The sequence below is a fragment of the Rhopalosiphum maidis genome, chromosome 2 (assembly GCF_003676215.2).
Source record: "Rhopalosiphum maidis isolate BTI-1 chromosome 2, ASM367621v3, whole genome shotgun sequence".
Lineage (NCBI taxonomy): Eukaryota > Metazoa > Arthropoda > Insecta > Hemiptera > Aphididae > Rhopalosiphum > Rhopalosiphum maidis.
The window spans coordinates 23033536-23051606 of record NC_040878.1 but is presented as its reverse complement, the minus strand read 5'-3'; the positions used below and the strand labels follow the sequence as shown (position 1 = coordinate 23051606).

The window sequence follows — 18071 nt, the reverse complement described above, 5'->3', positions numbered from 1 at the left end:
CAACTATGTATTGAAGAAAGCACTCAGATGAATATACTATAATATTATAATACCGTTTACGGACGCGAGAATAATGACACTGTTAAACTCAAAAATACCCAAAATTAACAGGTTCGAGTATAAGTTAAATAAAAGTATTAGTAAATATCGTAACAATCAGCATAATAATGTACTCTGCAAGAAAAAGATGTGATGTAATCCATAAAATTATCACAGTACTTGTTATATTGTAGTATAAAAAATACGTAATCTGTTACCTGACTCTAAAACTGAGAGAAATTTAAATACAAAAAAAAAAAACACGTAGTATTGCAATAATGGTACTTGGGAATCTTATGTAAGTACATAGCATTCGACCAAGTGATTGGGAAAAATCATCTAAATCAACTTAATTGTAGTACGGATTATTTAGATCTTCTCGTCGCCTCAGTCTAACAACGTTTTATAGTTTGATACCGGTGTTTAGATAAAACATTTTAGACACAACTCATACCTAACCTATTCCAATGTTCGGTTCTAAATTTTTTTCGTTCCGGTTGTAAACAACTTGCACATTATACACTCTCCGTCACCTTCGGTGGAAATCGGCGAACGCCGGTATACGTTCAATCTCCCCCACTCAGTCACGCAACAGTGCAGATTTTTAACAACAACAACAATAATAATAATAGTAATAATAATTATTACACCTGTGGCTTGCGAAGTACCCTTAAAAGACGTGTTCCATCGTCTCAACCGACTCTGTCGATCATTCGCCGACAAGAGCTGTCTATCTCCTCCCGTACATAATACTATTTTATTACATTTACTACATCATACAATAAACAGTATCGTTATCGTTTTTCTAATATTGTTACATTTTGTAGGCGATAATAATATTATACACTCGTGTTCTGGCGGTTCTGACAAACGTAGGTACAACTGCTTCTGTACTCGAGTGACATACATAAGACAAATAAACAATAAAATGTAATACTATTGTATATTATAGTGAGTTTATACGGCACCACCAACACCGACGAAGACGACGGCGACAGACGAGCGGAAATAAAGTTATAATAACAATATCAATAATATATTATTATAAACCTGGAGAAATAATCAATATCGCAGAAATGTTGGCCGCTACAAAAACGGTTACCGTCTTGGCGTGCCTGACGATGGCTAATTGCGGAATCTTCCACGCACAGCCAGTAGCCGAAGAACCTGCAGGTAAGCAAAAATACACTCAAAAAAATTGATTGATAATAATGATAATGTTTTTAAAACTCAATCTTTAACGTGTTAATAAAGCTACTCATCAACTAATATCGTATCGGTTTATTTCCCGAAAAATGTATTTGGAATAATGTGAAATGCGTTATAATTATTTTACCATACTGTTTATGAATGAGGACAATTAATTGTTATGTAAATGACTTATTATTTGACAATTTTATCTTGAAAATGTATATCGTACACGCACCTTTTTTTCAAAATGGTAATTGCTGATAAACTTTCCGCCCTATTGACAGTTGTTTTGCAAACGAAACGTACTTTTTGTGTTTTTATATTCAAAATCTACAAAATAGAATCGTTTTCATGAAAATGTTAACGTTTCAAGCATATTGCAGCAATTGGTGTTTTTTATAAGTATTTAAATTTCAGATAAAACAGGTGATATAATTGTGAAACGTTAAATTTTTGGAGCTTTACTTCATTTATCTTTAAATATCATAACTTATTACTTATTTAAAAGAAGTTACATTTGATTACAATTTTTAGAAATTATGTATTCTGTCTTAAATTATGAAATAATAAATACTTTTCAATAAGGGAACTTGATATTCAAAGATATCTCTCCATAAAATATTAAATAGCCTCAAAAATCTCTTAAATAGCGAATTTGGACTTTGTAAAAAAAAATTGTACCTGATAAGTGATGAAAACTATACGTAAGAGTATAAACAAAATGTATATAACCATTAAGAATTCTTTGAAATAAAAATATAATAATATGATAATATTATTATACGAGTATGTGCATCGTTCTTATAATAATTGTCAAGATATCATTATATTCTTGTTAAAATATTATTAAAATAAAAAAAAATATTATATTATAGTTTCTTATATTATCACTACTATATATCTAAGCATAATAATATATAATGCAGTGACACGGTGTACAATTAATTCTTCTTGAAATTTTAAAAGATTCTTCACCCTAATCTAATATGATAGCACAGTCGACAGACTGATGTTTGGTGTAAATCATTTTATACTGATTTTCTTTTTCCTTTAGCATGTATACATATGATGTAAAACAACGTACGTTTCATTAACATTTTATTATTTCATATTAGTTAAGTTTTGTGCGTGCGATAACCACTTAAATACACAATATTATTATTATTATTAATTATTATGCACCTTAATAGGTATCATATATATTTTATTGTAGTAGTGACGTAAGTTTGATATGTTTGCGACTTTTGCGTAAATAAAATAAAACTACTAAGTATATATTTTTCGTTTTAAAAATCTTATATCAAATTGTTATAAAATATGATCAGTTGAGAAAATGTACATCGTTTAATAAAAATTTATATTTGATACTTCAGTGAATATTTTTCGAAATTTAATATGTTAATACAAATTGCTTATAAGTTATAGTGTTATAGAGTTATCCCATTTGTTCTATAATCTTCTTTTATTTTCGTTCACAAGCAATCGTTTTTCAGGACTTTACCTGACCTAATCTACGGATTGTGAATTGAGTTTTTTCGTGGTTCTAGGTATGGATGGAAATAAAATATTTGAATCAAATAAAATTTATTGATGCAACAACGAACGAAAACCATATCAACCGTGTTGTTTGACGCGTTATCGATATTTTGAGACATTTTAGATTTGACAATCATTTTTTTAAACGTATAGGTTACCTAACTAATGAAAGCAATATACCGTTTAGAAATTTTTCGTATTGACATCATTCAATGTCGTGCAGACACATATGCAGTAGCATATAGTTATATGAGTGAAAAGTTCCTGTAATATGTTCCTAAATAGTAAAATCATAGTATAATTAATGTAGTAAGTGTGTGAAAGCAATATAATATATGTATATAGTGCATATGTATATATATATATACAATATATATGATATAGGTACGTTCACATTTTTTTTGTCGATTTCCACGGTGTTAATAAGAATGTACTTGTTTTGAAAACACACAATAATTGAAACAAGGCTAAACAATTAAATAACTTTTTTTTTTTAATTTAAATAATTACTACATTGTATATTAATACAAACAATATATTTTTTTTCAATGATAAACCACTAATAAGTTTCTTACCATATAATCATTTTTATTACGAATTTAACGTATTTAACTCGTCGGATTCATCCGTGCAGTATTACACTGCATTTGTTTAAATTAACTATCAACTATTAACTATAAGGACATTACCGATTACCGTGATTAGTATAATGACTATAAAGTATATTTATTCAACGTCTTGTTTTCTGAAAATTTAACTGCTTCAGAACTAAATTTATTTTCGTATTTGTTATGTGTACTGTATTCTTTAAAACTATAAAACACATTATAGCGCGTTTATTTTCATTCACAGTGGTTGACAAACGCATTTTGGAAACGATGAGTTACATGCGAATTATACGAGTAGTTGTGATACGTCGGCACTATTGTCATTATTCTAAGAGTACTTATTATCATAGGTACATACAATGTATTTTATATTATTATGTAAATGTACACAATAATTATTAACCTTTTATTTAATAAGGCACTGGTGTCGAAAGCCGTTTAGTTATTATATTATTTAACCTATTCGTATAGATACCTGACTCATATGTGATAATGAGATAAATAAAACAGAGAATATAATATTATAGACTAGGTATGGTATATATGATATTTTATACTTATTAACAAATAATACATACCGCATGTTCATGTTGTTGCAGGAATCATTTAAAATATCTCAATTTACTTTAAACGGTTATAATATAAATAAATAAACGTTTTAGGAATAAAAAATTTGACACAAGTAACAAAAAATTATACTTATGTAATGTATGGTTTGTCGTTTGATTCATTTTGATTTAAAAATTATTGTTATACTACGGTTCAAACAGAAATCGCTAATGATAAAACGATCGGTTTGTATAATTGATGTTTATAATATATCATTGTTTATTTTTATAGGTATGTGTGTATTATTATCAATAAACGAATATTTTAATTATCCGGTTATAACTCATAGATTTTTAACTTACTTTTTAATCATTTTAATAACTTATATTTTACGACGTGATTGTTATAACTTATATTCTTTCTTATTACTTATAGGTATATCGATTTCGTAACGTTCACTCTACTTACATAATATATACACACATACACACACACACACATATATATATATATAGGTTTATGGGTACGCATATATTATCAATTATGGTTTTGGTTCGCTGTTTTTTATCGATTTAATGGTAATCCAATGAAACCTTATTATTTTAATACCGCGTTTCGGCCGAGTGTCGTTTCGATGATTATCAGTCATTTGACACCGGACTGCGCGCACCGCACACTTCGCGTACACACACACACACACACACACAAACATACACAAGCGGCACGCTCGGATCGTACATCATAAAATAAATATAAATGAACGGCTGCTAATATTATATTATTGTGTTGTGTACTCGTAGGTATATACGCAACTCTACGGGAAAAGATTTTGGAGGGAAAAAAATCAACGGAAAGCATAAAAACCGACATCGGCGCAATACTACATCGCACATTGCCAAACGCGGCGGACTAGGTTTAAAGTAAAAATACTTAGTACATACATATACATATTATAAAATAATAATAAATCCGCATAATTGGCTTTCCGATTCGTATAGATACGGTTTCAGTCCTGTCGCGCACTCGCGATACGCGTAAAATTTATTTTTGTTGACTATACAGACCGTTTAACTGCGATATAAACACAGTGTCATACACCGCCGCCGGTGGCCTAGTGAAATAGGCTTTTCGTCCAGTCTAAAAATATATATTATACTAAAACGAAAACTCTGTAATGTCAGTTCCAGGATCATGTTGTCCGGCTGTGTCCCGAAGGCAAAATTCCATACCAGTACACTATGTGACAGGCACACACTACGAAGTCGGATACAGCGTCGTAAGTATATTAAGACTATACGTTAATACTATTCACATAAGTTAGAAAAAATACTGTACGCATATTGTATTTCATAATGATATTTGTGATGTGACAATATTCAAGACCGTGCGTGTTAAAGTGCATAATACGTGTAGAATTTAGATAGTGATTACGAGGACTACACCTGTGTAATGTGTCGTCAAACGCCTCTTGACATGACGTTTTCGTCATTAATTTGAATATATAGTATAATGGATGTCATTTTATTTTTTAATAACCAACATTAAGTACATATAATATTGATAACGTATTCGTATATTAGAGCAAGCGAAAAATCATAAAACGGAAGTCACAATTTTAGACTTAAGTTACACTATTTTGTAAAATTTAAATGCATTTTTACGTTACGAAAGTTACGTTACAATTACGATGACAATGTTTTAGTGCATTTATCAGTGCAGTTATATGTAGGTATTATAGACTATATAGTTATCTTGGAAGTAATTTTTTATATGTTTACACGTTACGTTGGTAACAATAAGGAAAAAAATACATAAATACACAAAATAATTAAAGTTGTAATGTATTTAATTATATTCATTGAACATATACGAATAATTATTATATAATATTATTTATTAGGCTAAATACGCGAGTAAGAAATTTTCAAGAATTTTCAGGAACTTTTATCTAATTTATAATAAAATATTAATTTCTCGATACCTAACCTACTATACCTAGTAATTATATATTGAAGTATTAGAATTATCGCAGAATTCGACTTTTGTATTAGCATTTTTTTTTTTTAATATGTTAGCGGCATATCAATGTTATAATATTTTTATTAAAAATTTGATTAGGTCAGTTCTAAGGTAATGTTAGATTAGATACGGTGAATATAAGTTCATAATAATAATAATAATATAAGGTATATATTTTGTAGTTAGTGTGTGGATTTAATTTTTTTTAATTGTATTTAGCTATAATTTTGTTATATTTTATATAATAATAAATTATTCCCTTTTCTTGTGATTTATAATGAGTTCGTTTATTGACTTGATATCAATGCTCACTGAATTTTCTATAAAAAAAAAAAAAAATGCATTATCTTTTGATACGTACGTATATTTTGGCATGTTTACTTCCTCGTTATTTTCTTGGAAGCTCGTGTCTAGTAAAATTTTGTTTTATTGATATTAAACGGATTGGAACCTTTTATTATTTCGTAGTATCATAATATTTGAGTCACTAAACTTGACAATAATTTATAAGTGTTGAGTTACGTCAGTTTGAACATGATAATGTAGCACATTGGATTCGATTCGTCAACAAAAATAAAGATATACGATGTAAATGTGTAGGTAATAAAATATATAACAACTACTGGTTATGACGGGTTTTTTAATTTTAGACTCATAATATAAATAGTATCTACATATTATATAGAATTAGGAAGTTGATGAAAAAATGCATGGTCGAAGAAACGAGTGTTTTTCCTGTCTATTTGTCCTGATAAAACTGCGTGTTTGTGACAATTTTACTACACACACACATACATACCAAGCGTACGGATAATATATTATGTGATGCCTTATATGTCAAACACGATGTAGGCATCCGACAAGCTGTTGACGTTCGATATCTTAATGTTAATAATAAATAGGTTTTATTATAATATTTGGCTATAAATTAAGTCGTAACTGTAACTACACTCATAGATCCGTTTCACGGTGTTATTTTATAGACTATTGTATATACGTTTTACTTTATCAAGACTGCATTTGATAAATTGCCTGCAATTTTTTATTATTATAATTTATGGAATATATTAATTGCGCGTTTCATAATATCATTTTATTCACTAGTGTTTACCTTCTTCAATACCAATGTAAACTTAAACATAATGTTGAATATGATTGCATGGTCAGGTAAAATGTAAGCGATTTTTGCCGGTTAAATTGCAGTTTTAGACTTAAATTTGAATTACTATACGTATCTATAAGACTATAAATCATAATAATAAAGAGTTTGCATGTATATTCGCGTGTAATTAATACTAATAATATATAGAGTGCGCTTACTCCTATATCTATACACTTAGGTTTTATCTTCTTGACCTTATACATTAGATATTAGTCACTGAAATTGACTATTAAAGATTAGCGTCTAGTGATGATTAGGGTAATAATATTAATGGAAATAATAGTTTCAAAAAAATAAAAATAGTAATTTATTCTCAACAAAATGTTCTCAGTCGTTATTGTTTTGCTATGTATATGGTTTTAACTTTTTAAGCCGTAGGGTACGTATTATTCCAATAAACTGACTGAGATTTACTTCAGTATTCCGTAATTTATTATGACGCGTATGCAATGAAGATACAAAAAAACGAAAATAAAAAACTACTTATCCAAAATTATATCGTATAAATGGGGTTTTTATTTATTTAGTATTTTTTTTAGTCTTTTGTTAAATGTTGCTTGTACGAGGATAAATTTCTCGATACTCTTTGAGTTATCAAATCTGAAAAAAAAAATTAATTATTTACGATAATTAAATGTAAACGAGCGTAATAACTTTACAAATCAATTCTTTCATGATTTGTTTGGATGCATCTAATTAAGAAATATACAAACATATTAATTTCATTATAATATAAAGCCGAAATTATAAAAGATGTTTACTAAATAATTTTGCAATTAAAATATCATTAATAATTTAAAAACTGCATATTACAATTATAATTACCATTGTAATTATACTTTAGATAATTTTATGATATAATATAATATTATTTAAAATCGATTAACTACATAATATTCGATAATTAATTGACACTGTATCTATAGAAATTACACTTAATATCGTTTATAAAATCATTATAAAATAATATAATATTATCATGTTATTGTTTAAAAATGAGTTTTTATTAACGTTTATGAATAGTTCAATATGAACATTTATTTTAAATAGATAATATATTAAAGTATGTTATTTATTTATTTATTTTTTTATTTCTTAATCAGTAAAGACTACTGCATTTAATGTAGATGATAGATCAGATTAAATTTTAACGTATGCTTTCTATATCAAAATATATCGATAAATTGTATTAATTTATTAATTTATTAGGTATATTAGGTATATTTATGCAGTTCTTACCTATCTAAAAAAATCCAAAAAACCATAAATAATATTCATGTTAATATTGAGAAGTGCACTTTATTATTAATTATTATAATAGTACGGTAGATAATATTATTATAATTTAAAATTTTAAAATTTTAGAAATAATTAATTCCTGTACAATAATACAACTACAACCTATTCGTTATTGAAATATTTGCATTTAAAATTACTTATATGTGTTATTAAAATAAAACTTGAGTAAGTGTTATTTATGATTGTGGTGCTATAAACAAACAAGTTGTTCATTAAGCGCTAGGTACTTAATATACTAATCGGATTTAAACAGTGTAGTGTGTATCTATATAATACACTCTATACAGGTATAGTAACTGCTTTACCAACTATTGTGAAATATATCGATATTAAATTATATATTATGTTCTTTATAAAATCTTGACGAATAGAATTCTCTAACATAATTTACATAAATTAGAACATATTTTTATAGAAAAAATACGACAATAACGTTTTAAGACTACACTGAAAATATGAACACCAAAAAACTCTAGTAATTCGATACAGAATCTGTTTGTTTTAACCATGAACGGCTGGTGCCTCGTTTCCGGTACCTACCTAAATAATCTTATGTAATAATACGTGAATATATAAAATATATATATATTATATATAACTTACAATATACATGTATAAGAATTACATAATATTTGTTTAAAATATTTAATCCAATACACAAACACAGATTAGGGATTTTATAGATACCTACGTATATTATACTCACGGTCAATCGTATGTTTTTTCTATTTTGTACAAATATATTTATTATACTTTTATTAAATCACACGATGGACATCATTAGGCCTTCCGTGATTTCTGAACACAAATAATAATTAGTCGGTACTTAATAATTTAACGCGTAGATAGACAGTTATTTTAATCAGATATCTCGAAAAGCCGTCAACGGCGGTTGTCAAACGATTATACGTGTTATATTATGTTCTCAAAATGATAATTTTTTATTTATTTCCATCATCAATGACAACGCAGAATTAATCAAACAATAAAATAATTATTCAACGCTCGACGATATTTTATTGCGATTCTACTGGATTATATTATGCAGGACGAACGGCATCGAATAAATTGTACAAAATATAGTACACACCACTTGTAGTAATTACCAGTTATTAATTGAAACCACCACGGGGGTAAATTAACACTTTTACTATCACCTCGGTAATTTATGATTATTAGTGATTTGAAAACCATTTCGACGTGTAACAATTAAAAATGTTGTGCGGCGAATGCATTGCAGTGGCGATCTCCTTCGGCGGAACTGGACGACACTGACTACCGTTGCCGGAGCAGTCTACCGGGAGTGCACAAGTTTCACGTAGTATTAACATTTTTTCCCGAAGGTGCTCAGGAAGTGTTCCGGCCGATTTACAATATTCGCATGCATTAAATATGTTAATTTCTTTATTACAATCACCTTCCGTTTCCCCGTAACTACACTGCAGTGCGTTATTATATAGTAATTACTGATTTATATATAACATTGCGCAATATTATGTCGATTAATTTAAAAATATTATATTATTTGAATCATGGTTTTTCAAACGAGTATTGCACGAGGCTGCAAATTGCAATAGTTTATTTTTACTTCTAATAGGACTTCCGTCAGGTATTATAATTATTCTAAGGAACAGTGGAAAGGAGGTTATAACATTTTTAATTGTATGCAAGTATAAAAAAAGGAGGCAAATATTACATTTAATATTAGTGTTGTGAACTTGAGTGACGTATTACCGACAATTTTCGGTAATTTAACACGTTGTCATGGGTTGGCTTTAACTACTTATTTAGTGTAATTAATTGAATAGACAAACAACATATTATAATACCAAGAAAATAATATAGATAACATCATTTTAGAAGGTGTTTGCTGTGTTTTATAATATAATTTCAAAAAAAGTTACAATTGTTAAACAAAATAAAATATATAAATCTAGAGAATGAGTATCTCAGAAAATTAAAAAATCAAATTGAGATTCCCTTAAAAATTCTTGTATAATATCATGTTTTGATATTAAATGTTGTACCTCTAAAATTGTGTTAGAACTCTAAAAAGAGAAATATCTGATCTGCAGCCACATGTTTTAATTAATTTTCTATGCAATTTAAAATCTACTCACCAATCGATCTGTAGTAAGTTATACCAAATTGGTATTTCAAAATAAATTATATTTATCTTATTTTATTTTAAATTACGTTAAAATTGCCTATAGTAACCCCTTAAAAATGCATTTGAACCATTATTGATTAGTGATTACGTTTTTTAGTTTATAAAATACGAAAATCTTTACGTTAAAATTAAACTAATCGAGTACTTGTTAATATATTTATTTACATTATATTATGAGTGAAGATAAAAATGTTTGTCGTTGTTCGGAGGCCGTTTTACGGTTTTTAATATTGGCGTAATATGAACCTTCTGAAATATATTATTTGAAAACGATCATTCAGTCTACAAGAATATTAAAGGAAGAAAAAAAATATTTAACAATGTATAAAAAATATAAATTAATTTTATGCATAAAAATAAACCATAAACAATTATGGTTTAGAACAAACATTTAACAAATTCCGTTTATAACTTATTCATTATCATATTACAGGGACGGACTTTTGGATCGATAATTAAAGAATATGTACGCTTGTACGAGCCACTCCAGAGTGAGTTCTTACCAATGTACGCTCAACCGGAAGGAAGGAAGATTTATGAAGAAAGTTTGAAGTCCACACAAAAATACTTCCCTCAGTATGTGATCGAACTACAAGGCATGGCTGATGGATCGGGAGTTCCGTTTCATGAGGTATTTACGTATTTTGTTATTATCATAATTAATTATAATAAAATGTATAATATATTATGTGTATAATACCTATATAATTCAATTATATTTCAGTTATTTCTAATGGCATTAGACGATACACTGCCAAAGAATTTAAATGCTTCGAGTAAAGACAAAGGGCCGATAGGATGTACTTCATTAATAATTAATCAGCCAAATGCACAGGTAAAATATATTATAATATATAATGTATATATATATTTACTTATCCTGTGTTAAGTTGAAAATATATTTTAATATATAATATTAAAATATTTTATTAATACATTTTATATATGCACAAATGTATTTCACAAAAGTACAAAACTTATTAAAATTCGCAATTTTTTCTTTAGAATAATAGCGTTTATAGTTTTAATACCTACTTTATAAGTTAAAAGTAATTAAAACCGTGAAAATTAAGAGAAAAAATAATACGTAATTAATATAATTAATTATAATTTATAATTCCTAAATATATACATAGGTTTGCGATGTTCACTAGTGAGTATCGATGTATATGATGTACTTAACCACCATATTTCCGTCTTAACGTTTATTTAATATGATTTTGTTTCATAATACTAGAAAGAATCATTTATACTTAATAAACTTTAGTGATAATCATGTTACAATAATATACGAGTGTCAGTCTTATTGAATTTTATTTCAAATAAATTAATAAATGTAAACACAAATATAATCGGCATTAAGAATGGATATTTACGACAAATTTAGTTGTTACATTGGGGTCATGTTAGTCATTTGTTCAAGACTCATAAACCGTGAATAACTTATAAATTAGATTTATGATTACTTTTTCTGAAATAAAAAAAATATATCAAAACATGGTTAAATAATTTAGTGGTGACTAATAGGTTAGAAAATATTGAAAAAATGTGTTTTCACACAATTTTTCAAGTGTTATACATACATTGTATATATTATATAAATAATATTGTTATATAGTTGTTAGGGCATACAGAAGACGCGATGTCAGAGACTGTGAATAACTATTACATTGTGGCTGCTCATGTGATGCCCGGCGAATCGGAGCTGGGTGGCATGTTCTCGGCCAGAGAAGAGAAGTTCGAAGCACTCGCGTACGCTGGACACTTACCAGGTTACGCTAGCGGTCATAACCACTACGGGTTGGTGTTTTCGATTAACACGATATTCGTCAGTAAACCACTGAAGGGCAAAATCCGTAAGTAAATTAATATATGTAAATAGATCTAATGTTCCTGGAAATAGATACGTGTACAACTGGGTAGACATCAATAATTGTGTACAGACGTACAGTGACCTATGACGTTCATAGTCGGCAGGTATATTTTCATATTATACGATTTCGTTCGTTAAATTAATTTTACTTGAACACAATGTTATCGAATTTCATCAATTTCGTATTTATATATAAAAACAAAACAAAATCAATCTATAGAACAACAGATATGATTCACAAAATTAGCAACAGACATTAGGCAATTTTATAGTTCTCAACTTTACATCCCTCCACTACCATAATATGTAGTAAATAGTTTTGATTAATAATAACGGGGATTTAATTCTAACTAAAGGTGAAAATGTGTCAATATCAATAGAAATTCATATCAAATTAATCAATTTGATTCAAGAGTACTTAAATTCCAGCTAAAATACATCAAATATAAAATTATCTTATTTATTAATAAATTATAAAATTTACAGAAATATTTTGATGTATTAATGTTTATCTTTAACTGTCTAAATAATATATAAAGTTATAAGAATTTTTAAATTGTAATAATTTATCGATTTACATACTCTGATACTCATTACACATTTAAAAATAAGAATAACGTTCAAACCTAACCTTTAAGTAGAGGTCAGACCCACGTGCGTTGTATATGTCTTATAAACGTACCAAATAAGTAACAAATGTCTGGTTAGAAGTTCCAATTTTATGTAGTAAGGTTAAATTATTATTATTGAACGAAACTATTATCAAACTTAAAAATTAAAAAATTATCTGTGTTTTCTTAAGGGTATTTTACTATATTTTAATTTTTAAGAAGTCACGAATACGTAAAATACTATAACTTAAAAGTTTTCATAATTTACTTAAAAATTAAAATATTATAAAAACCCACGGGAAAACATAGATAATGTTATTACATATTACATTTAAGTTTAATAACAAGATGATGAAAGCAAATATTAAAAGCTGGTTACATAAATTTGAAACTACTAAATACAAACTTGCACAAAACATAGTATAGTAGTTTTTGTTATTAAATGAATATTGTGTTCACATAAAGGTAAATTGTATACAACTGAGTTTTACCCATAGAGATACTGAAGATTCACTATATACATAATAAAGAATTAAGAACTAATAAGAATGATTAAGTCAAAAATACATTCACTTATATGTAAAAAATGCATAAGAACAATTTTAATATTCTATACATGGAGCCTTGGCAGATAATAGAATAAATAAATGTTCAGTATTTTTTTATTTTTATATGCTTGTAAATGATTATTTGTTACCGAAAATTTCAGTCAGTACTTCATGGAATTATTTTACACAATTTTTTTAATAAATGGGTAATTTAATTTTGTGATAAATTAAAAAAAAAAATAGGCATCAAATTATAAGTTTTCACTTTTAAAATACGTTTCCTCAACAGTTTCAAAATCAACCCATGTATATGACCTTTTCATAATGAACTCATGGTTTTTACTTTTTGATGTTTTATAGCTCGAGAGTTCATCACAAGAGCACTGCTGTCCTCGCGGGCCGATATTAATGAGATTTTAGAAATTTTGACCAACGAAGGCGTAGGTACGGCCGATGGTTTCAACGTGAACTTTGGTTTCCTGAACGTACCAAAGGAATCGCGTGTTTTTCACACAGTCGAAGTTACCCCCAAAACCGATTCTGACAAATCGGAAGTGCACCTCACAGACTTTGGTGTGGGAAACAACTCATTACATACCAACAGGTACACGCGTGTTCTTCATCACCATAGTTACTATAAATAATAAATACAGGGGAATTACCCCAATGGTCTTGGGCAGTACTGATGTGATTTAATTTATGTAAATCGTATTCGCCAGTTGTGGTTAAATATCTAAATAATTATCTTCGCACAGTCAACGACCGACTTTAAGGTTAATTGTACAGACAATTTGGGTAAGTGGTATAATAATGCGTTTCTGGATTTCTGACATTGATATTACGTCGATTCTGCAGTAGGCCTGTTGAAAAACTTCGCCCGATATAAAACATTATAAATATTTAGTTTATATTTTTACTTTTAATCTCAGATTACTCCATCTAAAGTACCCGGAACTGGACGAAGCTGCTTACGGGAGCAGTGTATCCAGGGAGAGTCGGTACAAGCAAATGATAGCCAACAAGACCGCTGCGAGTATGGAGGACATGTTGGAAGTGCTTGGTAACAAGGAAGACGATCCGTGGCCAATGTTTAGTGACAAGTCAGACGCCAGAGTCAGCACGATTAATTTGGGTGAGCACGTCGTTTATACGTATAATATTTATCGATAGTGAACGTGTTTATTTTTAATTTTGTTCTTTATTTTCGAGTATATTCGGCATGATTTGGCATGACGGTACTCGAATATTAAACGGGTTTATAGACGCCACTAAAGAACTTTAATAGGCACTATTGAAATAGCGGTTTTGAACAATCAATAAAGTAAATTATGTTTTATGATTTAGTTTTGTGTTTGAAAATATATAAAATTAATTATGTGTAAGAGAATGTGTCACAACGATGCATCTATGTTACATTTCTGCACACGCAAAACTTATGGATAAAACACGCCATATGTCATAAATAATTATAATAGCAAATTGTTTTTATACCATCAGTTATACGAAATAGTTATGACAAAAGCAATTTCAATTCAATGCATTTGAAAAAATAATAAAATCTCCGATTATAATATTTACCACATGATACTTGCACAAGTATTTTAATTTTTAATTGTTTTATTAAAACTTCAATATAATACATTATACCTCTGTCCTCCGCGATATATTTTAAGCCAATAAAAAATATACGATACGTATTTGAAAATGTTGTTTTGTTTGATTTTTACATCAGCCATCTGTACAGTTTTAAAATAATTTTTGTGTATAATTTGCTTGTAAGATCTGACGTTAATAAATTTAATTTAAATTAATTCCTATAAATTGGCTTTCATTGTATCACATGGGTGAGAAGTAGTAATGGTGGCGGAGAAGAAAATGATGTGTCATGCGACGATGAACGTAGTCTTGATAAATCGCAGTAGAATTTTTTTTGTTAGTTACGATAATTAAAAAAGATAAATCTTTTTTACACATTAGCAAACTATCTGAATTAAGAATTTAGTTTAAATATACTAATAAGAGTTTTAATTTATGTCTAACTAACTTTTGAACCTACTTAAACCTACTTGTATCTAATAAAAATAATTATTTTGGAATTTAATGTTTATTAATATTTTTTTACAAAATATGCATCATTTTACGTTTTAGTAGATGATTTTTAATAAATAATAATAATATGTTAGTTATCTAATAATTTCTAGAATGTTTAAAATGTTTTAAATTTTAATATTTATTGTTTTGATTCACACAGGCGTGTTTGACTTCAATAAGAAAATTTGGGTCATGTGGGCTAATGATCCAATCAACAACCCACCTATATTGCAGTTGCCACTAACATTTGCGGACTTGATCAGCCCAATAAGAAATGATATTAACAAAGTCGAAGAGTTTGAAACTTTTTATCCTGACAAATAATTAGATACACTGATCAAAAATGTATCATCATATAGTCATATTACCATTATATAGTACCTATATATTATACATTATATTAATTGGTTGTTAATATTAATTATCATATACTATGGACATATTATTTTACACAATGTCATCGAATAGTCGAAAATTATATCCTACGCTGAGTTATTATATTTATATTAATTATTGTTAAACTATTATTAAATTATATGTATAGATTATATTTGTAAAATTGAATACAACACTAATTGTTTTTCATGTGTATATTTTTAACCGTGCCTACTAATAAAAATATTTTCTTAGCCAAATAGTATGTTTAGTACAATTTCAATATATTTTTAAGTAAAATGCATCTTGTAGTTGTTTTTATTCGATAAAAATATGTTTACACTAGTCCAGGATACGAACAAACCTAAAAATAGAAATATACTGCAGTACAGGTAAATTCAATATTTACTATAGCGTACACATATATTTTTAAATTATAGTTAATTTCGATAATAGCCGATAAGGATTCCCGACAATTGAGCACGTGAAAAGTAGGTATAAATAGATGATTGAAATTCGTGAAAATTGTGCAAAGTGACAATTGGGTGAAAGGAAATAAAAGTCTGCAGAAATAACGATATTTCGATTATTTTTTATATTATATTATATTTTTCTTTTAAAATTTCAAACATTTTTAATAAATCAAAAAATTAAATAAATATTTTATTACTATTTTTAATTTGATGTTATTTGATGGACGAAATTTAAATACTTATTATATAAAAAGAATAACTAGGTATATTGAACGCAACATTCAGTTACTCAAATATAATTAGACCTTATGCAATTTTAGTAAATTTTCAGTCATGTTTAATTAAAATAATAGTATTGATGAAAGTGAAAAAATGCTTCTTATCTTTGAAAATGTTCACTTCCATCGATACACTACATTCACATAAAAACTACTACGGAGATAATGATGGCAACATTGTTTATTGTGATAGAAGATCATCAGTTATTCTGTATAGGTTAGGACCAATTCATTCCATTCTATGGGACGTCAATATTGACTTAAAAGCTAATAATTGTACATACTTTATACCTATAATATAATATTATAATGTTGTGTATGATGTTTTAGACTAAAATTAATTTGATCTACAGTTTTATTAATAGAAATAAATTATAATATATATTTATAGAAATAGATTAGACATATCGACCCAATATCTTGTTCGTGAGCTTTGGGTAATATTTCATTCGTATTTACTACATTGCCGCATATGGCTAAGATAAAATGCAGGTACGCACTACATAATATTTTATATCGTTATTAAATAAAAAATAATTCATTTCTAACAAATAAGATGTAATCGTGCATGATGTCATTTAAATTGATTTTTGGAATAAGTATGTTTGGATAATTGTATTAATACAGGTGTATTTGTATAGCATATTATAGCATTAAATAGTATATTTTAAAATATTGTCGTCGATGAATATATGATTTTGTTTTGTACATTTTCTGAAGCTTGGAAAATTTATTTAGTAAAATTTAATTAAGTTCACGATCTCGTTGATTTTTTCTAAATTATTTTAAATATGTGTTTGTTTTTTGTATGAAAATAATTGTTGCTTTTCCTCACCTTATGATTCTATTATTCGGGTATAATGTATTAATTACTCTGTTAAGGTGTTTACACTATGTATAAATAATTTCAGTAAAAAGGACACAGTGTTAAAAATATAAAAATCGTGTGTTAAAATTTTAATTTAATTAATATTAAAATTACATATTTATATTTCTCACTTTTAATCTTTATTGACTCTTTGCGGATTTGCATTCCACATTATAAGCTTGAAAAAAAAATCTATTTTCTTACAACTATTATACTGATTAAGTTCATATTAATATGAATACATTTGGACATAAATATTAGAACACATGACATTTTTAATTTTAATTTTACTATATATAATAAAACTTAATTTAATATCAACATAAAATGTCAACGTTTATAATGAATAATTTTATAATAATCTAGACAAAAAAAAAATAC

At 27.2% G+C, this 18071-nt stretch overlaps 1 protein-coding gene across 3 annotated transcripts; it reads left to right on the top strand.

Moving 5' to 3' along the window:
* Nucleotides 1-732: 732 nt before the first annotated feature.
* On the top strand, nucleotides 733-16214 carry LOC113552710. Of its 3 annotated transcripts, none has more exons than XM_026955568.1 (9): nucleotides 733-911; nucleotides 992-1212; nucleotides 5105-5199; nucleotides 11007-11204; nucleotides 11298-11408; nucleotides 12192-12429; nucleotides 13966-14209; nucleotides 14535-14737; nucleotides 15857-16214. In XM_026955568.1, exons 2-9 carry the CDS (start codon nucleotides 1116-1118, stop codon nucleotides 16018-16020), a joined length of 1350 nt encoding a protein of 449 aa, XP_026811369.1. In that variant the 5' UTR covers nucleotides 733-911; nucleotides 992-1115; the 3' UTR covers nucleotides 16021-16214. The 3 variants fall into 3 exon arrangements, with proteins under 3 accessions (XP_026811369.1, XP_026811368.1, XP_026811371.1); XM_026955567.1 differs by having other exon boundaries at nucleotides 733-915; nucleotides 15857-16020; XM_026955570.1 differs by lacking the exons at nucleotides 733-911; nucleotides 992-1212 and adding an exon at nucleotides 4612-4843.
* The last annotated feature ends 1857 nt before the right edge of the window (nucleotides 16215-18071 follow it).